The 23,799-nt window shown below is 39.9% G+C and overlaps 1 protein-coding gene and 1 long non-coding RNA gene across 2 annotated transcripts; one reads left to right on the forward strand and one right to left on the reverse strand.

Moving 5' to 3' along the window:
* Nucleotides 1–1,662: 1,662 nt before the first annotated feature.
* Nucleotides 1,663–23,657, reverse strand: LOC134150228 (uncharacterized). The gene is made up of 3 exons (XR_009960616.1): nucleotides 23,542–23,657; nucleotides 4,996–5,151; nucleotides 1,663–1,757 (listed from the first exon to the last, which is right to left on the reverse strand). It is a non-coding gene; the product is annotated as an uncharacterized LOC134150228 (long non-coding RNA).
* Nucleotides 19,423–21,475, forward strand: TMEM139 (transmembrane protein 139). The gene is made up of 2 exons (XM_062571239.1): nucleotides 19,423–19,705; nucleotides 21,067–21,475. The coding sequence occupies exons 1-2, from the start codon at nucleotides 19,458–19,460 to the stop codon at nucleotides 21,473–21,475; spliced, it is 657 nt and encodes a 218-aa protein (XP_062427223.1). The 5' UTR covers nucleotides 19,423–19,457.
* Nucleotides 23,658–23,799: the final 142 nt, after the last annotated feature.

Raw genomic sequence — 23,799 nt, forward strand, 5'->3', positions numbered from 1 at the left:
CACTTCTGTTCCATTCCTAAAGATTCCTCTCTCAATTCTGTAATGGTGAGAGAAGCAACCCTTGCAGATCTCTACATCTCCATTGTTAATGCCCTGTACTCCTGTCCTGCAGCATCCCCAGCAAAGTCAGTCCTCTGAGTTCCGCACAGCTCTGTAAGTCATTCCTAGACACTTGTAGCTGAGCCAGTTCAATAGCAAAGACTCTACAAATACGTGTTCTGAGAAAACTAAAAATTGGCTTTGACAGATTTCATAAATCATTTCATTCATCTTTCTTAAGTATTCCAGAGATTTGTTGCACTTTGAAGAGACAAGTGTTCCAAATTCTTGTATAATTATTTTCCTGAAAGTTCATAGGAAAGTAGGTATATAGCCATTATTGGCCACCTTTTCTAATCTACAAGTCTTCCAGCAGAAGAAAAAAAATACTAAATAACTTGCAACTAATTGTGAGACTACAGTCAGTACAATAGCTGTGGTCCCAATCTTATGAGTGATTCTTGCAATGAGGCACCAATGTGTTCTTAGAACCATTCACTAGAAGGGATAGCCCATTCAAAAGAACTGAAAGCTATCCAAAGGTAGTTTTTAAACAAGAAAAACAGGCCTCACATGCTCATATGAACATTTTTGGGTAGTGACTTTCCTTGAGTGACAGTTTCTGTTTCACTCCTATGTTTTGCCCTTAGACTTACTCCACCAAATAAGATTTTTAGGTATTCAGTGAAGACAGCTAAAAACATGACACTAATGACTTTACTCTAATAAGTACTCGTATGTGGGTAGAAGTTATGGCATTTTATTTTGCTCTGAGTCGCACACAGTTCCTAAAATCAAGAAAAGGAACTAGCAGGGCAGAACTAGGAAAAGGAAGTAACTATTATAGATGAAACACCATTCTTTTCTGGCTTGTCCCAAACTTTTCTGCTCATAGACTCTGACTTCAAGTTAGAAATTTCACTTCCAATAGCACTCCTGTTTTCTGACTGGTAGAGAGCTACTTCCCCTAGCTTGAGAACCATTGCTCCAACTGCTGTGGTCAGTCTTTTCTCTTTGATCAGGATTTCCTCTGTCCCTTCTTGTATTTATGAAAAAGATGAGAAGGTTATCAAAAAAGTCTAGATTAATCTGCTCAGTTCATACCCTTAATCTTGTACTCCACAACAGGGTTCTCTCCTGCATGACAGGAAAAAGGAGAACTCCTGAGGGAAATGAACCTCTTCACAAATCCTTACTTTTATCTCCTAAAAAGTCCTAATAAGATCATTTGTTTTCTTCCTATGAGTTGGGGGCGGAGGAAATAAAACAACTGTTGTTTACTCCGCTTCCTTTCAGAAATACTAGCACCCCCACCAGCCCTCTCTCCCACTCACCATCTTAGAACCACAGAAAGATTTGGGTGGGAAGGGACCTGTGGAGGTCTTTAGTCCAATACTCTGCTCAGAGCAGGCTTCTCATTCCCCTCCTTTTCACACATCCTAGAAGAGCTCTTCTTCCTGCTCCTACAATAAGACTGGCATCAGTTGAAGGTACTCACTTCAGCATTCCACCTTGAAATATTTTAAGCCATTCCCCCAACCTGTGCCCAGGCTGAAGGGAGGAAATGCATAGTGCAAGGCACCTGATGGACGGCCAGCCCAGTACCAGTACATACCCTCTGTAGGCTCCAACACAGAAACTGTGCTTTCGGGAAAACATGCTGGACTTCTCTGTTGAAGGCAGCTCCTGGCTCTTCTCCTTGGATGCCTCCTCTCCTCCTGTTTCAGCATGCAGAAAGGCACAGGCTCCCTCCTTGGTCCCTTCAAAGATCAGTCCCTCTCTCCCTCCCCTTCCCAAGCTGTGCTTCAAATGAGAGAGACTGCTAAGAGCTGGGACTGCGCCTGAACAGCATGGGCAGGAAGCTCCTAGGGAGACAGATAATGAGAGACGGAAAGACAGAAGAGGAGACAGAGGCATTGAGAGATGGGGAAGTTACTGCTCTCTCTCCTCACCAGGGAAGGTTGATTCCCCTACATTCCCCTTTCTCGGTGGCTCATAGGACATGGGATAGCCTGCAGGAGGTCTTTGCTGGAACAGGAGAGTCACAGAAGGCTGACTCCAGATCTCCAAGTGGGGGTAACAGAAAGGGTCTCCAAGATGGACAGCAGAGGGGCCACTTATTCAACTCTGCTGTAGAGTAAGATCTATCCCTCCTGTAACATAGCTGGCTGCTCTAACATGTAACCTATTCTCTAGGGAAGCTCAAATTTTGAGGGGCAGAAATCCTTTAACCACATGTATTTGCTTTTATGTATGGACAGACTGACTGTCATTCCTGACAAAAACTGAGAATAACAACACTATCCTTAATGACAAATGTATGCATGTAGTTGGGTTTTCATGAGAATATAGAGATCTTCCAGACACATTTCTTCTGTGATCCCTGATTTTATTCCACAAGATGATATGATGTTACCTCTCTACACTAAGACCTGTAAAGGCAGCAGCTACAAACAGTAAGCCTCACATCCGGTTTGTTCTAACTTAGCAAGGGATGGTAGGAAACAAAGAATGAGAGATCAAATTCAGAATCCAGAATTTGAAAGAGATAGTAAGGAGGAGTGAAAGCAGAAAGATCAGACAGAAAATATGGAATATTTGATATAGGTGGGCAAAAAGAAAAATAAGAGAAAGCAGTTAAAACAACCTCTTGTCAATAAGACTGCAGTAATTTTGTTCTGATGCTTCCTAGAAATTCTAGTTATGCAAGACCTGGACAAAAAGTATCATGGGGGTTTCAGGTATGGGTGGGTGGGAAAAGAGACTACAAAGAATTAAAGTACAGGACAACTTGGAATAAAATAAGAAAGGATCAGCTTGCTGGTTTTAGGAACTTGGAGGAAGGACAGCTGTTTCTATCTCTTCTTGTTTATTTGGTTTTTTTCAGTGGATCTGATCCTGGGGGATGGGTTCTCCCATACAGTCCATCTCCTTCCTAGAAACCCTGCGCCTTCCACACCCTTCCAGGGCACTGCATACACAGTAGCTGCTCTATGTACAAGCAGTTTTTATTCATTCAGCTGAACCTCTGAGTAGGAAAAGAGAAGTGACTGGGCTAGAGCAGAGCATCAAGCTTGCTACTTCTCTGCATCTAGGCAGGAGGAAGAGACATTAGCTTCTGCTGCTAGGGAGGGCTGCCAGGAATAACTGTTGCCCTCCCCCATCCCAAGGTCATTATCAGCACCAATAAGCTTGTGTACTGTAAAAGCAAAATATATAGTGTCCCTCGTCCTTTTGCCATTCTCCACAGCTTGCCACAATGGACAAGTGCCTATTAGATTCACATATGCAAGAGCTGGGCCTGTTGAGCCTGGGGAAGAGAAGACTGAGGGAGGATCTTATCAATGTCTATAGGAATTTAAAGGGAGGATGTCAAGGGGACTAGAGGCAATGGGCACAAACTGAAACAGAGAAAGTTCCACCTGAATATGAGATGTCACTGTGAGAGTGACAGAGCAGTGGAACTGGTTGCCAGAGAGGTTGTAGAGTCTCCTTCTCTGGAGATATTCAAAACCTGCCTGGACATGATCCTGTCTAACATGCTCTAGGTGACCCTGCTTGAGCAGGAAAGTTGGACTAGATGATCACCAGAGGTCCCTTCCAACATTACCCATTCTGTGTGTTTCTGTGATAATAAAACCAGACCTGGGCTCACTTTTCATGCAACTATTTCATAACTTTACGTAATCTCCTGTGCAATTCCAGTTATGTACATAGCCCTCAAGATCCTCAAGCAAAACAGCAAATAATTATCAAATATCCCAATTACTGTTTCTAGCAGCCTATGAATAAATCACTTCCACATATAAGTAAATCACAAACACTCTCTTCCCTGCTTGTTCTGTAACTTATAATCAAGCTAACAATTGCTACTGTTCATACCTAGTAGAGCAGTATCAGTTAATATACATGTTTAATTGTATTAATAGGTAGACTTAGTTCATACTTGCATTCTTGTATGATTAATTTGCCTATTTAAAGTCTCATATTAGAATCCATATATTTGTATATATTTGTGTGAATCATTATGCCTTTTGCAGTTATCGTCTGTTTGAGGAACTGGCATACAAGTTTCTGTTCTTCTAGGTATCCCTTCAGATATGTTAACAGATGTATTTAAGTAATTTGTATCTATATCTTTTGCAATATATTTTCCCTTTTTAAAGTTTTTTTTTAATTTATTTTTACAACTGCATTAGCATTTTCTCTTGTCCATATAGGAAAAGTGTCAATTTACTCTAGCACAGAAATCAAGCTCTGCACTTTTATCAATTATTTAAGTCATTGTAGGGACATCAGAATCTCTACAGAAGCCATGTACTGCCACATAAAAACAACATACCCTTCAATGGTAAACTCTTCAGGGTAGAAACTGTCTTTTTTATGCAAGATTTATACAAGATTACACTCAGTTATCACAAGCTCACAGATGTACTCACAAATAGAAACATACATGATTTCACATCAGCTATTCTCACAGAAGTATGTACACAGCTTCTAAAATAGTACTAAGTGTGCACAGACAGCACATCCCACTGCCCATCTGGGGTCATCATTTTATGCCAAAAGTTGAGAGAATCAGAGTGGGACAGAATCCTTAGAGTCTAGACAGACCCTCTATCATATCCCTCCAGCTCTCCAGTTTGTCTTATTTCCTACAAGAACATCTACTCTCCCCTACTGCACAGGCACACACACACTCTCTCTCTCTAAATGTTTCTTTGCACAATGCAGTACAGCACAATGTTTTTTTAAAAGCATGCAGATGCTTTCCCTGCTGAGGCTGAAATTGCCCCAAGGTCCATCCATTACACAATGCCCAGTAAGCAGTAGATTGCTCTCAATCCCCCCCAGCTGTCTCTGCCCCAATTCCTTCTAGATGCAAAATATATTAATTTATTAATTGGTATCACAAGAAGGAAGAGCATAAAAACAAATAATTTGTTCATCCCCTACCTGAGCAATGATCTCTCATCCCCAGCTGGTGAGCAGATGGAGGCAGGGAATCCAGCTGCTCCCACATGCACTCTCCTTTCCTTGCACTATCAATTATTCACATAGGTTGCAGTGTCCTCCCTCTTCCTCGCTCCATTTCTCTTCCACTGCCCCCACCTGCAGATAAATGGAGAGTGAGCAGGTTGGTGGAGTCATGCTTGAAACTAGAGATCATTGTCGATACTGAGGAGTCAGCCTGTGGAGCATCTGTGCTCTTAAGCAGAGGTGACTGGTCCTAGGGGAAGAGGACAGACTGGCAGCTCCATAGGTGGAGCACAAGCAGCTCTGTACTCCCACACAGTGCTCTCTGCACTTCTAATCCCAGACCTGCAGGGATGACCTTTAGAAATGAGAGGATTTTCATAGGGAGGCACATTTCTATAGCCCACTTAAGCATAGAGTTATCTGGTGACAGTGAACTGAGTAAGGTTAATTCATGTGTATAGATCAGAGGAGGAAGAGAAAGTGGCAGATCTGAAAAATCTGATCAACACTAAACTGTTTACTTAGTACTAACTTACTCCCATAGCAAATGCACTGAAAGAAAATAATGTGAAGGGATATGATGATACAATACATTATTAGTTATGAGTAGAACCTGTGGATTGGAAAGATTGTTCAGTCATGATTTTTGTGTATAATCAAATAATTTTTTATGTTGCATCAGTGTTAGGCAATGTTAAAATGAGCTCTGTCAGACTTAAATGAGGCAGTTTAAAGCATTTTGCCTCTGCAGAGGGCTATTATCTACAGTGGAGTGAGTGTTCTAAATCTTCCTCAGAGCAAAGTTAGGTTTAATCCCCCAGGTTAAATTAAGAATTCCACTTTGCACTTAAGTCAACTCATTCTAGCCCCATCAGTCTGATAGGAGAATTTTCTACTATGTCATTTTATAGGCCACAACAATTTCTTCTCTTAAATACTTCCCACGGCTATGGCCACAGCAGAAGCACCACAGAGACAAAAGAAATAGAATACTAGTGTACTCAAACAGCAGGTTGTTAATGGCTTCCCGGGACTGTATAACCTTTCCCATATTTCAAACAAATAACTGCTGGAATTTGACCAGAAGTAACAAAGGGTTTCTTCAAATTAGATCAAAAAGAAAGGGTATATTAAAAATTTTTGGTATTGCAACTCCAGTTGCAAGCAAGCCTACTTTTAATACGGCACTGCAATTGTTTGCAACTGTAACTGTTTTTAATTATATTCTTGTTTTCAAATCTTCAGGAATCACTTTATTTACCTTTTCTCCACAGTTATGCAGGCTGGAAATATTTTATTAGACTAGCACCTTTTTTGTTTTCACACAAGCATAGGAACCAAAAAGTTGAATAAATGCAGTGATTTCCTCTGGATCTGTTTTGTGGTCTTATATTGCATCTAAGATGATGTGAATTCTAAACAAATCTCTTGGAGCACTTACAAGATTCCTCTCTTATGCTGAATCTTCAGTGACGTTCACTCTGCAACTTTTCCCTCAGGGCACTTAACAGCAACTTCTTTTCCCAGTTGGATATTTTTATGAAGTCTACAGGAACATAATTCTCTGGAACAGGGTATTCATGTATGTCTATAAATAATCTAGAAGAATTTGTCTCTATATAACACACAGAATCACAGAATGGTTGAGGTTGGAACAGACCTCTGGAGATCTCCAACCTCCCTGCTCAAGCAGGGTCACCTAGAGCATGTTAGACAGAATCATGTCCACGCAGGTTTTGAATATCTCCAAAGAAGAAGACTGCACAACCTGTCTGGGCAACCAGTTCCACTGCTCTGTCACTCTCACAGTAAAGAAGTTCTTCCTCATATTCAGGTGGAACTTCCTGTGCCTCAGTTTGTGCACATTGCTTCTTCTCCTGTTGCTGGGCACCACCGAAAAGAATACATCCCCATCCTCTTGATATCCTCCCTTAAGGTGTTTGTAGATATTAATAAGAACCCCCCTGCCTTCTCTTCTCCAGGCTCAACAGGCCCAGCTCTCACAGCCTTTCCTCATAGGGCAGATGCTTCAGTCCTCTAATCATCTTCATAGCCCTACGCTGGACTCTCCGCAGTAGTTCCACATCACTTTTGTACTGGGCGGCCCAGAACTGGACACAGTACTCCAGATGTGGTCTCACTAGGGCTGAGGAGAGGTGGACGATCAGCTCCCTCAACGTGCTAGCAACATTCTTCCTAATGCACTCTAGGATACCATTGGTCTTCTCGGTAACAAGGGCACATTGCTGGCTCATGGTTAACTTGCTGTCCACCAAAACTCCTAGGTCCTTCTCTGTAGAGCTGCTTTCCAGCAGGTCGACACCCAATCTGTACTGGTGCATGGTGTTATTTCTCTCTAGATGCATGACCCTGCACCTGCCTCTGTTGAATCTCAGGAGGTTCCTCTCTGCCTAACTCTCCAGCCTGTCCAGGTCCCTCTGAATGGCAGCACAGCCCTCAACTGTACCAGCCACTCTTCTCAGCTTGGTATCATCAGCAAACTTGCTGAGAAGGCACTCTGTCCCCTCACCCAGGTCATTGATGAAGAAGTTGAACAGGACTGCACCCAATGCTGAGCCCTGGGGGACAGCACTACCTACAGGCCTCCAAGTGGACTCTGTGCCACTGAGCACAACCCTCAGAGCTCTGCGTTTTAGCCAGTTCTCAATCCACTTCACTGTCCGCTCATCTAACCCACACTTCCTAAGCTTACCTATGAGGATGTTACATGAGATAATGTCGAAAGCCTTGCTGAAGTTAAGGGATACAACATCCACTGCTCTCCTCTCATCTACCCAGACAGTCATTCCATCATAGAAGGCTATCAGATTGGTTAAGCAGGATTTCCCCTTGGTGAATGCATGCTGGCTACTCCTGATCAACTTCTTTTCCTCCATATGCTTGGAGATGACATTCAGGATGAGCTGTTCCATCAGTTTTCCAGGGATGGAGGCGAGCCTGACTGGCCTGTAATTGCCTGGGTCCTCCTTCTTGCCCTTTCTGAAGACTGGCTTTCTTCCAGTCCTCAGGCACCTCTCCTTTTCTGCATGACTTTTCAAAGATGATGGAGAGTGGCCTAAAACTAGATGGCCTAGCAACAATATCCACCAGCTCCCTCAGCACTCATGGGTGCATCCCACTAGGACTGCATCTGATAAGTAATTCATATAAACACTTCATGTTTCCTTGGCATCTTTATTTGAAGATATGCTTTCGAGAACAACACATTATTCAGATTGGTCCCTATTATTAGCCCCATTCCACAGATGGAGCTGCTGGCACAGAGAGATTAACTCCTGCTGTCACCTAGTAAACCAGCAGGAGGGTTAGGAAAAGGAAACAGAACTCAGAGTCTGTTAATACAGTTCCACAAACAGCTTTAGCTGATTGCATACTACATTGACATTGATGGTGACAGTCCCATTCTGATCAGCCAGCTGTTCAGGTAACATCCTAATGCTAGTACTGGTGCAAGGGAGAGGATTGGAATGAATAGCCAGGGACAACAACAAGAAATGGTAGGACTTCTGGTTTTGGAAACAACAGTATTTCAAATTAGTGAAACTATTGCAACTATATTGCAGCTCCTACTTTGCCTTAGCCTGTTTTCAGGCTTTGACCTGTGTGGCCTGCTAGTAGAATTCAGTAATAGAAAAACTTATTAATTAACATGTTAATAGAGTATAAGTTGGAGGGAATTTTGGCAGTATAACTCTGGATATTTTGCAGTGGGGGAAACACTGCAAGTCATTAGAATAAGGACAGACTGAGGAGTACACAGCCAAAAATATGGGCATTTTCTGGGTTAGGTCAGGAAGTTAAACAGTTTGCAAGAATAGAATAGTATTTAAAAAATGGGAATTTAAAAAAATCCATTAAAATGGGAACAACAGCAGCCAACAGAACAACAAACAAAACAATCACAAAGATAGGGTGCACAAGCAACATTTTTGTGCTACTTATGCACCCACAAGTTTCCAAAATGGCAACAGGACTGCTGTGAAATGTGTAAATAAAATGATATACAGTGGGGGGAGGAAGGCAAGTCAGACCTGGAGAGATGTAGTGTGAGTGAGGACAACAGGAAGAATGCCTGGATGGAAAGGGAATCAGAAAAGCCAGATTTTTTTTCAGAATTAGGGACAAAATCTCTCTTAATTCCTCTTTGCAGAAATAAACTGAACCAGTTGGATTATTTCCCCCAAATTTCTATCAGCCTGAAACTCTGAAGCTTTCAGAGATTTTTTCTTATTCTGAAAGAGCTGGAAGGTGTTAAATGAACTTGTAATACAAACAGCTGGTACAGCAGCCTCTGCCAGGCAACCTCAAGCTACAGAATTCCTGGAGATATTACATCACTCGTCCAGCCCCCTCTTTCTTGTTAGAAATCCTCTTGTTTTGGCAGGTCTCTGGGAAATGAGAAAAATGAAGCTGGTCCTTTAAATGCAGAATCAGCGGCTTATTAGTGTGAACAGCACGATCCACTGCAGTGTTTGAGCTGGCTGGAAGCAGGGAACATCCACAAACTACTGTACCTTAAAACATTAGAGGAATCCAATGTGGCATATATCCCAAGGTATAGAGGTTCACTAATAAATACACGTGAGGGGAGGTCATAGTGCAAATTTCTTAGATGCCATCAACACCTGAAATGTTGTGAAATTATGTGTTTCAGTGAAACATTTCTGTTATTTTTTCTCATTGAGGAAGGCCATAAAAGAGCTCATTTAAGATCTAAGTCCTACTTGCAAAGCACAAAGTAAGAGTTAGTCTGCATTCTAAAAAACTTGCTCTCCAAGAGACATGTGAGGAACTAAGGGAGTTGCTTCAGGTCACACAAGAAATGCTTGCAGCAACTGGAAATTTAGACAAAAATCATAAAATACTAAATGCCTTTCCTAGTTACATTGTTACTTACATAAATTAAGACAGTAAACAAACAATATGCAGACTGTTCACAACTACATCACGGTAATTTAGTCAGAAAGCACCCACAATGATAGGCCATCAGGACACAGGCAAAGATGGTTCATGTAGTGCATTAGGAGATAAAAATCATGACTCAGCTATCTGTTTGAGCGCTAACAAAGACACAAAGAATAAGGAGAGTCCAGTAGTATAACACTACTTAGAACATAACAGGGAAGAGTTGGTATTTGCTTTGATAAATACGCAGCATAGATAGTGTCTTAAAAAGAATCACTTCACGATATACAGCAAGAAAACATCTACCACTTAGTAGGAACTATATACTAACTCTGAACACCCAGAATTCTATTAATTAAGAATTTATTTGGGGTATTTTTCACTTACAGGAATGGCAAAACATGTCTCTTACCATGTTTGTTTAGTATATATTACAAGATGACATTGTACTGGTTCACCTGTGTGTGCTGTAAAGCATATGTTTACATATATTAATATAGTAAGTAATATACTCTGGCTGTCAGCACTGCAGAAAAAAACTACATCTATCGCTTAAAGTTTACTTGTTGCAGAGAAGAGCTTCCAAAACTTTCTGGAGTGCTATGAAACATCTCACAAATACGTATTTCCATATTAAACTTAACTGACAGAACAACTACGTAAAAATTAGTCTGATGACCAGTTTGTTATGCACTTCACTGACTCAGATAGTACTATTAGGATGTCTGAGCACCACTGGAAAATTAGTCTGCATACAGCAATATGAACAGTAAGAATTCAGTATAATCCTCAGACTGCAGTGAGCTGAACTGCTAAAAAAGAAAAACCAATACTTTACTGACTGAAGTGAAATCTGCATGGGATAAAAAGTATCCAGTCATTCTCAGACAGGAAGTGACCACATGGCTGGACTAGGGAACATCCAGCAATTTCTAAAGTGCTGTAAACTGTGCATCTGAAATAAAGAACACCAGCAGTGCCAGGGTGGCACATAAAGCCGAGATTAGGGAAAACCTAACGATCTTCTAACTGCAAATAGAGCTGCACAGACTAAAATAAAAGGAAAGGAGAGTAAGCTGTTTTCCTCCTTTTCGAAGAATATTAAGAATTAAATACCTTTGTGGAACGAACAGCAGAACTGTGAAAGTGGAACTCTATCAAAATGAGGAAAGTTAGATTTACAGAGACAGCAAACATTTATATTGTGCTAGTGCTCAAACCCCAGCTGGCTTGACTAAACTCCGAAAACTCCAGAAGAACCAAAGCTAAACCAGAAATTTTAGGAAAAATAGTTACAACCACCAATTACTTTCTCATCTTGAAGAACTTTGCACAGGCACGTCAAACATGAGGAATCAACTAACCACAGCCTCTTTCTTTATAACATCAGTTATTAAATTTGTAACCCCAACACAGTAATTTATTTTTTGGACTCATCCAAAGACACACATCCAATGTTGATATGGGGAATATCAGATTTTATTTTTCATCTTTTTCTGTATGTTTTTCCAGTGGTTCTACTTCAAATGTCTCTTGTCAATTTGCCACACAAACCTCTTTACTACAGCAATTTCCAGTCAAAACCTTTCCATTTAGACTGCCGCAGTTCAGAGCTTTGCTTTTGCCTTTATTTTGAGTGGAAACATGTTTATAGATCCTACATCTATTGTCAGATCTACCTGTTTAAACACAACCTAGAAGAAAAATATTCAAGTCTGTAAATTTAAATAAAGTTCTGTCCTTCTACACTTGAAATGCTGCTCTGTGCTTTGCCACATTTACTTGAGGCTCTGAACACCTTAGGCCTTGGAACACATGCCTAGGAACACGCTGCATTCTGCACTGCATTTGCTATAAAGTATAGTACTCTAAGAATGATCAGTGCCAATAACTGCAGTGTCCTCTTTCTCTTCAAAGCATAGCTCACCAATAAACTAATTAAGTGAGCCCTTTGCCTGGTAATGAACCACTCCTTCCCCCTCCATGCTATTTACTGAAAGAATTTGTGTAAAGTACAGTACTTTACAATAGGAATGTAAGAAATACTTTACTGGATCAGACCACAAATTCATATAGTCTGCTTCCAACAATGGCTATAGGAGATGCCATTTAGGAAGAGAGCACAAACCTGATCACTTTCAATATTCTAGTCTCTACTTAGACTTTCCCAGCATACAAGTATTTGGAATGTTAGCACTTACATACCTGCCCAGTCCTTTTAGTATCTGTTTATGGACTTGTCAGCTATAGAACTACTGGCGCAAATTTCCTGAAAGTTTTTATTTAATTTGCTTAAAGCATTAATAATCTCTGTAAATATACTGAATATTTATTAAGAACGTTACACCAACAAAATGGTTTGTATGGTCTAAGTCTACTCAGGCCATTTTGCTCTCATGCTCAGCTTTTCTGTATAGATGTTTCCATTTACAAGCAAACTTACTATGGCATATAGCCACTCTAAAAATGCTTCAACGGAGACATCATGGATCCCACCAGCTAAAGAGAACAATGACAAATTCCAGCTCAAGAAGTTACCTTCTGTAACAATAATTTCAACCTCTTTCTTCTCCTCATATGCTTATTATTTTTCATTACACTCTTATTTAATATTGCAGTGAGTGAGTTGTATACGGCTGTATATATGTATACAGTGCAAGGAAGCTGTATTTTAACATTGGGTGGTAATTCCCAAATATTCCAGATGCAGTTCCACTAGCAGAACTATCTAATGCTATTGAAAAGGAAAGGGCTTGTTTCTTCTTCCTTCTCGAGTAAGTTCACAGGCCATGACATCCTTTCTTCTTTCTTGTAGCCAGCCAAGTGCTTCTGGCATGTTTCCATGACTGATAATTTACTAATCCAGCAAAAAATAGCTTTTTTTATTATTGTTTGCTTGGTTATTTGTATGCCTTGTTAGCAACTCAGAGCATGTCAGGGAGGGCTACAGTGAAACCAGTCCTGGCAATATAAACAGCAGGAACACGTGGCTAGGGCCATGGAGGAAAAGAGACACAGGAACTCTGTGAAAATTAAATGTTAATTTATCTCACTGCATCTCATATTCTTCAGCTGAAAAGTTCATTATTTTGCAATAGTGAAATTATGTCTGAAAATGAGTGCAAAAGCTACTCTCTAACAATGAATGCCAACTGTTCTACAGTAGAGCAGCTCTATATAGATCTTATTCTTTCTTATTTCCAGAGTCACCTCATACAGCTTAATATGATAGCAAATGATCTTCCTGTGTTCTTTTACCTATTCTCAATCAATTTCCTATTTTCTTCTTGAAAACACTTCTTTCTTCTCACTTCCTCTTTCCATAACACTAGGTTGGAACCACATAATGTTCAATCAGTGGAATCACTATTTCATTCTTTCACCATATTCTAGCTGTAGAATCTTAACTGCCCTCGTCCTTCTTAAGTTGCAGTCCATCAATTTCTCTCCTTCTCCTTCACATTAAGAATGCTAAATTAGTGCCAAAAGTTACTCTAGTCATTCCATTCAGTAGCATTACAGTCAGACTGAATTCCTTCAAAAGAGTGCACACTGCCATCTTATGCCCCATATGCAGTAACATTCAATTTTTCATCGTTAGAGCTGCTGAATCTTCAGAGACCCTAGACAATTACAGAAAGTCCTCCGAAAAAAGTAAACAATATAGACCAGACTGGGCTCTGTCATTACACAAAACCAGATGAAGAAAGTTTTTCCAAAGCTAATGAAATCTGTCTTAAAGCTGTTACTCCAAGGGGACTTTGAATTAAAAAGAAGAGGAAGTTTCCAGCCTTAACTTTCTTTTTTGCACAGAAAAAGCTAAAAATGAGTCATAACTGAATTTTAAGGGCTGAGAAAGGAGATCAAAAACCCCAAATTCATTGTCTTGGTAAATGATTGTTACTCTTCTGCCATGAGAATTAAGGAGGTACTATTTCCTTACTTTTAAACACTTAAGAACTATACATGAGTAGGTAGCCCTGAAAACTCTTCTCACCTTAAACATGACTCTCCACTTTTAGACAAGAGAAATCTATTAGTTCTGCACAACACAACAAGCATTTCTGACTCAACCATTTCTGCAGTCTCTTTAGATTTATGCTTTTCAGGTATCCTTGAGACAGTTGAGGAACTAGCAGCTGCAGTAGAAGCTCTCCATGCAATATCAGTCCTCCTGTGAACACATCTCAACCCAAGTCACTGTAGGTTGGAAGACAGCCATGCCAACAAAACACTAGACAGTGTACTATACACTGTCTATATTATAACTCTTACAGGGTGTCCTATGAGAATTGAAATGGACTAGAAGAAATAAAGACTTTGCCAGCTACCAAGAAACATAAGAACATTCAACTCTGGCAGCTCAAGAATAACTGAAGTTCCCAAAATTACACACCTTCTTTGAACATATGAGCACAGGCATAATTCTTTGGGGTTTTGCCTCTTCATTCTCAGGGAATTAGACTGACCACGAAAATATCAGCGTGTAAGTCACACAGACACAACATAATCATGCTCCTTATCCTGAGCTGTCTCAGCAGAAAAAGTAAAGTCATATTTCACCAAGGGGATTCAGCAGAACCTCAGAAATGAAAGCAGAGGTAGACAGAGATAGAAAAAGGTGATTCAGTAGCACTTTGTTCCCAGTATTTGCTAAGCCTCAGAAATTGCTTCGGGACAAGGCTATGGGGAAGAATATGCTTAGTGATTACAGAGATTAATGGTGCCATGGAATCTACGTCACAAGCCCTTGGGAATAAAGCAAGCTTCTCTGCATACCAAGTTGATAAGAGAGTTTAATGTATGTAGTTAGTTAGCAGTCTGGGCAGGAGGTAGGACAGATAGTGAGATGAAACAGGGGAAAGGTGAAATGCTTCTCAGAGACTAAACAAAAAACGAAGATCGACAATAAGATATAGGAGGAAAGAATGAGGGACAAAGAAAATCTGTGGTCTTGACTACAGAAATCTGCTGTGTTAACCACACTATGCTTTAACAATAGAGAACAAAGGTTTCTAGAAAATCTACTGCACATGAAAGGAGACAGTTTTTAGAAGATAGTACAAATTCTCCTTGACTTCTACTCCTTGTTTCATGAACATTACATATAATACCTGTCAGGCCTTTCCCAGTTGACCCATCCAGACCCCTCTGTGTTCTCAACATCTTCGTATTTCCACACACTGTAAGCAATGACAATCTGAACTAGACTGTGGACACAATCTAAATTTTTTGTTTGTTAGTCTGCCATTTTGGAGTCATTCAGAAATGCAAAGAGGCTCCAGATAGAAGCACTATGTGCTAGAAATCGTATTATTGTAGTTAGTTTGTAGACGTTCATAGCACTTTGCATCTTCAGATCCAGAAGGCACTTAGTATCACCTACATAAACATGTTCAACCAGTGCATTCACCGTTGCATTACAAAGTATCATTCTTGTAAATGCATAAAAATTTACATAGATTCAGCCCAGTCATCCATGTAATTCCATGGGTAAAATATCCAGCAGTTACTGATTACACTGAAACACAGGAAACACAAGTGACAATATATGCAAGCAACAGAGATAACTATTATTTCTAACCATTTTCACGCTCAGTCATATGTCCGAAACATTTCCAAAATGTGCAAAGTGCATCAAAACTACTACACATATTTTGAGCACAATCTATTTCTTTTTATCTACCCTCAAATCTAATAGTCTTTGCAATCACAGTTTTCCACCAACTAATGAAGCTAGTTCCACCCTTCTAACTTTCTCTTAAATTAGGAAGAAAGTCTAGCCTCAATCAGCTTTTTATGTGCCTAGTCCCCATTGCAGAATCTACAGACAAGACTGAAGTGCCTAGGTTCCCTGAACATTGCCTGAGGAAGGAAAAGTACTGCAAAATCAGATTTGACAACAGTCAGCGTACCACAGCTGGGAGTTGCCTAAAGTCATGAAGCTGAGCCAACAATCCCTAATGTAATTAAAAGAACACGCTGAGGATGAGGTGGGTCTTGAATTCTACCTTTCTGTCACAAGTTAGTGTTTACTCAGCTAAAAAGGAAAAACTTATTTCTACTAGAATGGTTTGCGCTAAACTGATCAAACAGCCCTCACTGCAGCCCTAAAGGATATTACTGCTCTCTCCCCCTTCCCCTCCACCACATTAGCTATGCATTCACACTGCTTCCTTTGAATGGGATCTAGTAGTTAGACGATCCTTTAGCATCAGAATCAGCCCACTAAACTGGCAAAAGATTATCTCTGGAAAAATGTAAAGTCTTTCCCGCCAACTTAGTTTGTAGAACTGGCTCAGCAAGGGATCAGTGGAGCACCAGAATCACTGCAAGGGAAAGGACAGGATTTGACAGCTTGGAGCAGAGGGAAGAAGGAGTAAAGACTGTTAGACTCCACAGCAGTAATCTATTAGACTGATTCAGCTGCCTTGTCAAATCACACTTTAAATCACTACTTTAAAAAGTGGGAACTATTTTCTTTTAAAATAGTTCTTTTGATAGTGAAGCTCTTTTATTACAATAGCTCAGTACACAGAACACTTAACCATGTTCTGAAGTGTATTTTAATTCCCCTTTCAACCCAACAGAATGTAAAAATTCATCTTGTATCTCTAAAGAATAGTCCTAATAACTACCAGCTTATCAGCTACCCCTGGTTGGAAGGAAGTTGCTCTTAATATTGTGGCATCCAGACTCCACAAATCAATCATGCTTTCTGTGCAGAAAAACCATGAAAACATTTTGTCACATCTTCCCCAGCAGTCAAAATGTTTTCAAAGCTACACAGCCCCACACTAGAAAGAGCTGTAAGAAACAGATCATTTTTCCCATTTATGGTCTCACAAAAGGACATGCTACATACCAGACACCTTACTTTTTTCCTCTCTACACTGATGTTAAGTCCGAAATTTTCAAAAGAATTCTTGAATAGGTAACAGTCAGGTTGCACTGTAAGACTGAGAGGTGCAAGTCCTTTATATGTCAGCAGTCAAAAAGGCAATCATAGGCAAAAAACATTAGGAATATGAAAATATCGAAAAGTCTAGGTTTGGAGACCATGTAGTCCAACTGTCTACTGAAAGTAGGACCTTAGATTAGGTTATCCAGGGCCTTGTCGAGTTGAGTCTTGAACATTTCCAGCAACGGTGATTCCATCACTTCTCTAGGCGAGTAATTACAATATTTAACTGTTTTCATATTGCAGATTTTATTTCCTATACACAGAGAGTTTGCCTTCATTGCTTCTCAAGGATACTGCTGACTCCTGTTCAGCCTGCGGTTCACCAGGACCACCAGATCATTTTCAGTAGAGCTGCAGAACAGTCAGTGAGACCCCAATCTGCACAGTTACTTAGAATTATTTTGTCCATGCATGACTATAGACTTTACATTTACCTTTATTAAACCTTCATACAATTCTTGTTGGTCCAATCTTTCAGCCTGAAATTTATTAATAATCTGTTAACAATCTTCATGCTACAGATAAACATGAGCTGCAGCCAGCTCTTAGAGTTAATTAACACTCATTGTTTGAGAACTTCCGGTGATTTTCAGTCACATACCAAAGGTTCAGATGAGCTATAGACTTCAAGAATATTTCAATATCTGTCCTGTTGCTTATCTGTATTTCTCATTCTCAGATATATCTGAGAGCAAAAAGAATTTTAATCCAGCCCTCTGCAAAATAGTAACCTATTGCCTCCTTTTCTCCTTGTTTGTAATATCAAAAAGGGCATAAAGCAACATCTGACATGCATCAGCCAATCAGAACAGAAAAAAGTATACATTTATATTTTACAGAGCTCATAAATAGACTTATATTGTGGCCATGTGACGTGGGCTGGGCCTGCAGTCCTTCCTGCTTTGTGAGGCAGAGATCAAGATTCTTCTGCGGTGCACGGACAATTTTCAGGACAGTTGCTCTCATTAAAGGAAAGCAGACCAAGCAAATCTTAAACAGGTAAGCACTCCCTGACTGTTCACTCTGCCCTTTTTCTCTAATCAGTTTCTTGCTTTCATGGGATGGACATGCAAATTGAAAAGCTGAAGAAAGAGAAGGTATGTGAAAGTGTTTTGCATTCCGAATCTGGAAAAATGAGGTTCTAGTTTCCCATGCAAAACTAGTGCAACAGGATCTTCCTGTGGTATTGTACTTTCCCATATTCAGTAGTTTCCAGCTTTTACTTTTAAAAGAAATCTTTCTTGTCTCCCTATAGGAAAAGTCAAAAGAAGGAAGGGAGAGGGTTTTTTTATTGGCACCTCGTCCTAAGGGGAAGAAGTAGGGACAAAAGGGCTTTCACACTTCCCTGTGATGAAGAGAGAAGTCAAAACATGATTGTTCCTACCTACCAAAATCTCTCTCTGGTGAGTCTATGCTGAAAACTGACAGTAAAAAAAAAAGGATAGCAAAAAGGTAATGTACTCAGAAAGAATGTATCTTTCTGTATATAGCACGTAAATATATATATTTATGTATTTTTGCTGTACAACAAGAGAATGCATTTAGTGTGCAATAGAGCAGAATGTAATATGGAATTATATAAACTATTTTTGTTTGGAGATGTATATTCACAAAAAAAAATCTGTTGTGTTATGCTCTTTTCCCTCAAAGGGATCTTCATCAACAATGGTATTTATACATATGTTAGTATAATACATGCAAGATGACTCCTTAATTCTGCTAATTCTTGAACACTATAGATCACTGGTATTCATTCCATGATGACTGTTGTCTCTTTCACAGAGATGGGATTTTGAATGAGGGGCAGGAGGAGTCTGTCAGCTAACAAGGGCTGAGATGTTCAAGAACAGAATGATGGGAAGCAGCACATCAACAGAAAAAAAATACTGAACATACAGCCAGATAGTTATACATACATTTTTTCAAAAACAGACACAATCCAGCTACATCTGGAACATAATGTTATTGTTGTATTGCTACAACAATTGTTAGCCCTCCAAATCACCTGGGCAGAGTGACCCATTAATAGTGCTACCTTTCTTCCACGATCTGAGCCATTAAGTGAATGTTCTTTATGGAATGCAAAAATGTTGTAGAATGAACCTTCTAAATTTATTCTGCTTTACCTTTTATGGTAACATTAAACCTGCACCCCACACTTCTCTCAGTTCTGTTTAGTGACTGTACTTTTTCAGATAAGCCTGACAATAAATGCTTGTGATCTATTTATGCCTTTATGTCTTACAACTGCAAGTCCAAGAATTCCCATTATTTAATATGCATTCCTATAGCAAATTCTAAGGACAATACATATTTACACTGGCATGTATTTACACCCAGATTTTCCAGGCTTATTATGTATCTATATATCTGTGTGTTCTCATGATGGTATGTACTTAAGTATATATGTTCTTATTTTTATGACCAAAATAGGAACATCTTTGTATCTTCACGTTTTGTGCTGAAAAATTATTCTGTCTTCCACAGATGTCTGTCCCCTTAGCCACCCATCTGTCCTCCATTGCCTGCTACCACCATCCATACTACCATGTGGTTAGAGTCACACTGGAAGAATATCCGCCAAACCTTGCTGCTTCTTTTCACTGCTGCTCTTCTCACTGGAGTCACCATGCTAGCCATTTCATCTAATATCAATCCAGTAGGCTATTTCTTCCTAGGTGTAGGAGGAGTGTGTCTGATCGGCTATTTGTTCAGTGTGTTTATTGAGTGCTACCTGAAGCATCAGCGCGTACATGATACAAATGAAAGATCTCCTAATGGACAGAGCCAAGCAGGGTAAGAAGCAACCCCTGTTATTCTTTACTTCAGCTTACTCTTCTTACATAAGACTACTTTACATATTGTTTTGCTGCCCTTTCCCCAAAGAACCAGACGCAAATTCCATTTCAGAGTACAGAAGTTCATTTTAGGGTATTTTTTTTCTTCGTTATCCTGGTAGCGCTTGGATAGTGTTTATGTAACTGTGTCACAGCGCTTGCATAGTGTTTATGTCACTGATCTCCTATATTTTGTCCAATATCAACTGTCTTCCCCTTGGGAACAGACTATTTCCAAGATTAAACAGATCCAGCCCCACTTTATCTTCCCTTGAGTAACTGAGTCTTGCCCAACAATGAGTCAGACAAGGAAAAAGGAAAAATTGCTGAGGTAATACTCAGTTTTAGCTAGTTTACTTTTATAAGCCTTATTTCCAAAGCAACCATTCCTTGGCAAATCTTTACAAAGGAACCTGTAAGTGAGTGCGTTTCCATTCTTAAAAACCCACCTTGACACTGACAGGTCCTGATTTTGAGAGGTTCTGAACACGCCTGAATTCTTTTGGCTTTATCTATGTTTTTCAGGTACTCAATACTATGCAGTTCAACCTCAATTTGCCTACTGTAGTTAAAGAGCTTAACTTTATTTGCATCTTTGCTCGCCCATCTGTATAATCAAGGATAATCATTATCCACATCCATAAACTGCTCAACATTCTCAAATAGAAGTTTTTGTATGAGGGCAAAAATGTTACTACGTGTTTACTGTTAGAAATAATAGATAAAAATAAGTTTCATAGTGCATTAGATAAGAAAACTCATATCTATCTACTAGACCCAAAAAGGGAAATATGTCTCTAAAGTAACATTTTTCTCTGCAGACATTTTTAACACAGAATGGAAAGTCCTTATTTAAACTAAACAAAAATACATACTTTTCTCCACTTATATTCTTAAAAATGGATGAATATTGGTCTAATGTATTAAAATAGAGAAAAGGAAAATCTTGTTTTCCTTCTGAGAAATAACACTTAGTAATTCTTGGGAATAAGTTTTAACTAGAGGCAGATTTTAAATGAGGGGATATTAAGCCAAGCCTAGGGCACTGGATTGAACAGTCTGGGTTATCACTTGTTCTGCTAAGGGTAGGAACATAAACTCAAATAAGCCATTCTCCAGAACAGGAAGCAAGACTTAAGTTCGCTGGACCACTGAGCTGATCCAACAACAGAATATCATATATCAGACCACATGAGATAACAAGTCTTATCTATAGTTTGTAGCACAGCCCCTGTTTTACATTATCCAGACTCCCTACCTATGCATAAAATAAACAATAAAATAACCAGTTTAACCGGCATTCCTCTCTTTTGTGCATAGGGTGAATGCTGCCTATGAAGCACCTACCTATGAGGAGGTGATGACTACATCAGCTCCAGCAATATGGACAATTGCATCCAACCCAGGCACAGTACCCTCACCACTGAATGAGCCTCCACCTTACAATGTTGCTATTGAATCACCTGCCCAAGAAGAGACTGTGGTAGAGACTCTCAGGGTCTCAGCACTATCAAGCACATGGTGTACTTCTGAGACAGACAGAGGCTCCAGGATGTATTTTCAGCTGGTGCAGCCCCCGAGGTTGCAGCGGTTTGTTTCAGACATCCATGAAGTGAAAGGTATTGAAGACAGGTTTGAGCCACTGGAGCCACTCACTCCACCACCTGCTTATGAAAATGCCATCAGTGATGAGATCTTTGAAAATGCTTTCCAGCCTTCAATATTATGATTAATTCCACCTTCTATGAACGCAGGATGAAACCCTCACCACAATGCAGGCTGCACCTCGAGGGTGCTCATGCCCAACAGAGTAGAAGTTTGTCTTGCCATTCTTCAAATCAGAGCTGAACTACAAACATAGCTTCTGATTTCACTAGAATCTTCACGCATGCTTAAAACAATACCACAGTGCTTTGTCCTGGCAGAAGATATGGAAAATCACTAGGAAAAAAAAGGTGTGTGATATACAGCAGCAATTCTGAGCCTGAGGACACACCTGTTTGGAGGAGGAGAGTGAATCATGGGAAGAGATAAGGTTGCCAAAGGACTGCTGAAGAACTGTGGGATGTAGCCAGGACAAGCTGGCTTGGAAAGGACAGGAACAGAAACATCAATAAGCAGAAATAATAGCAGTTTTTCTCATGTAAGAGAAGTCAACAATGGGACACACACCCTCTGCCTAGACCACCAGTCTTCCCAATTTTACAGGTGGAAGTATGTCTCTATTGTACTACAGGCCATCACAGATCATTCTAGATACTTTATTGTCATCACAGCTGATGTGTTTGCATAAAAATGTCAATGTTGCTCAAGTTCCCAGTAACAAATTTGTGTGTAGATGGTTTTGTTTGAAAAGACTCAGTACCTGTACCAAGGCCAAGTGAAGACTACAGCAGAGAGCACCTGGGAATAACAATCAAGAAGCACATGTGATTTGTCATGACGGCTTTGGTCTGAAGCCAGGTCCTAACTCTTATTGACTAGTGATGTTACACTGTTTTTTTTTAAATAGCTGAGTCAAACTGAAGTGTTAGAGTTGAAGTGTTCTGTAGTATTCAAAGAGACATTCAAATTTGGTGAATGTCCAAATAAAAACAGGAAATACGGAAGTTCAAATTTCCTTATATAAGAGAGCAGCAATCATTGCAGCTTTGAAATACTGTGAAAAAAAGATGAGGCAAGAGAGAACAGCAACAAGCTTGTGGTTAAGTGCAGCCATTCAGTAGCACATACAGAGCATCCAAATATCCAAAACAGCATAAATTCTTATTGAAGTTATCCATGAAAAGTTTCTGAATGGCTTTGATTCAGCAAGCTGACATAACAATTGACTGACATTTTGTCTTATATGACCCCATTGTTTTTAATTCATATCAGGAACAATAAAGCCATGCATTAGGAGCAAATACATTATTTCCAATTGCTTTAGTCTATAGTTCAAAAGAAAATTACTTTGTATGTTTATTTATAATAAACAGCATCATTAATGGCAGATATTAAAAATATCTGATGGTATCACCACTTTTTCCTTCTGTCAGAAACACAGAATCACAACTAACAGCTGCTTGTGTTCTGCTTATTTGATAACCTTGGTTTAGAAAAAGAAGAGGAATCCTATTTCTAAATCTACAGCTGAATCACTTTAGTATCATTAATGACAAAGCAGCTATGTTATCTCTGTCATTAAAGTATTATGAGAGTAAAAAACTGCTGAGAGATGTGATTTTTTTTAAGGCTAATTACTTCCTGTATGCTTCAGAATAAACCCTCTCACTCCACTATCAGCAAAACCAAAAGAATAGATCACAACTAACAGTTAAGGGTAGCAATGTACCACAAGGGAAGAGATTTATGGTCTAGGTTGGGCTTTCCAGGATCAGTCTGGCTGCAACAAATTCTGAGAACGCAGGAAGAAAAACAGGCAACTAGTAGAGATAACTAGCCAAAAGAAAGGGAAAAGATATCTCCAGTTATGATCAACAGAATTTTTTCTTCAGCATTTGAGAAGGTTATTTAAGCATTTCAACTTGTGTTAAATCTTAGCATGCACCAAGATAAAACAGTCTGTCTGACATCTTACATGGCAAGAGCTAAAAATTTGTTTCCATTAAAAGAATGCTTGTTTTTCCCTTTCTCTTCAACTGTACTCTACATATCCCTTTCCTCCTCTTATTTACTCAGTAACACTGAAGCCCTTTTTTTTTGATTTCATCTGATTTCTGCCTAACAAAATTTGTTCAACAACTCCAAAAAATACAGAAATCAGAGAAGCGGTATGTTTGCAAAGCAGCATACCTGTTAATTCTATATGCACGCAGAACCCCTTCTACTAATCTTCTGATGTGCAGAAATGCAACGGCGGGGAGCGGCAAGACGACGCCCGCCCGAGGCGCGCGGACAGGGCAAGCGGAGGCACCCGCCAGCCTCGCCTCCAACGGCCGCCGCCGCCACCCCGCGGACGCAGGAGCGCCAAAACCTCCCTCTCCCCCCGCCCAACGCCTCGCGCACGCGCACACGGACACGGACGACCAAGCCGGTGGCGGCTGCCGCGTT

The sequence above is a fragment of the Rhea pennata genome, chromosome 1, assembly GCF_028389875.1.
Source record: "Rhea pennata isolate bPtePen1 chromosome 1, bPtePen1.pri, whole genome shotgun sequence".
Classification (NCBI taxonomy): domain Eukaryota; kingdom Metazoa; phylum Chordata; class Aves; order Rheiformes; family Rheidae; genus Rhea; species Rhea pennata.

Bases quoted from the DNA above. Each gene is read 5' to 3' on its own strand.
- TMEM139 (XM_062571239.1), top strand. From the start codon at position 19,458: ATGTGGTTAGAGTCACACTGGAAGAATATCCGCCAAACCTTGCTGCTT. The intron at 19,706-21,066 runs GTAAGAAGCAAC...TTTTGTGCATAG, and splicing joins AATGGACAGAGCCAAGCAGG to GGTGAATGCTGCCTATGAAG.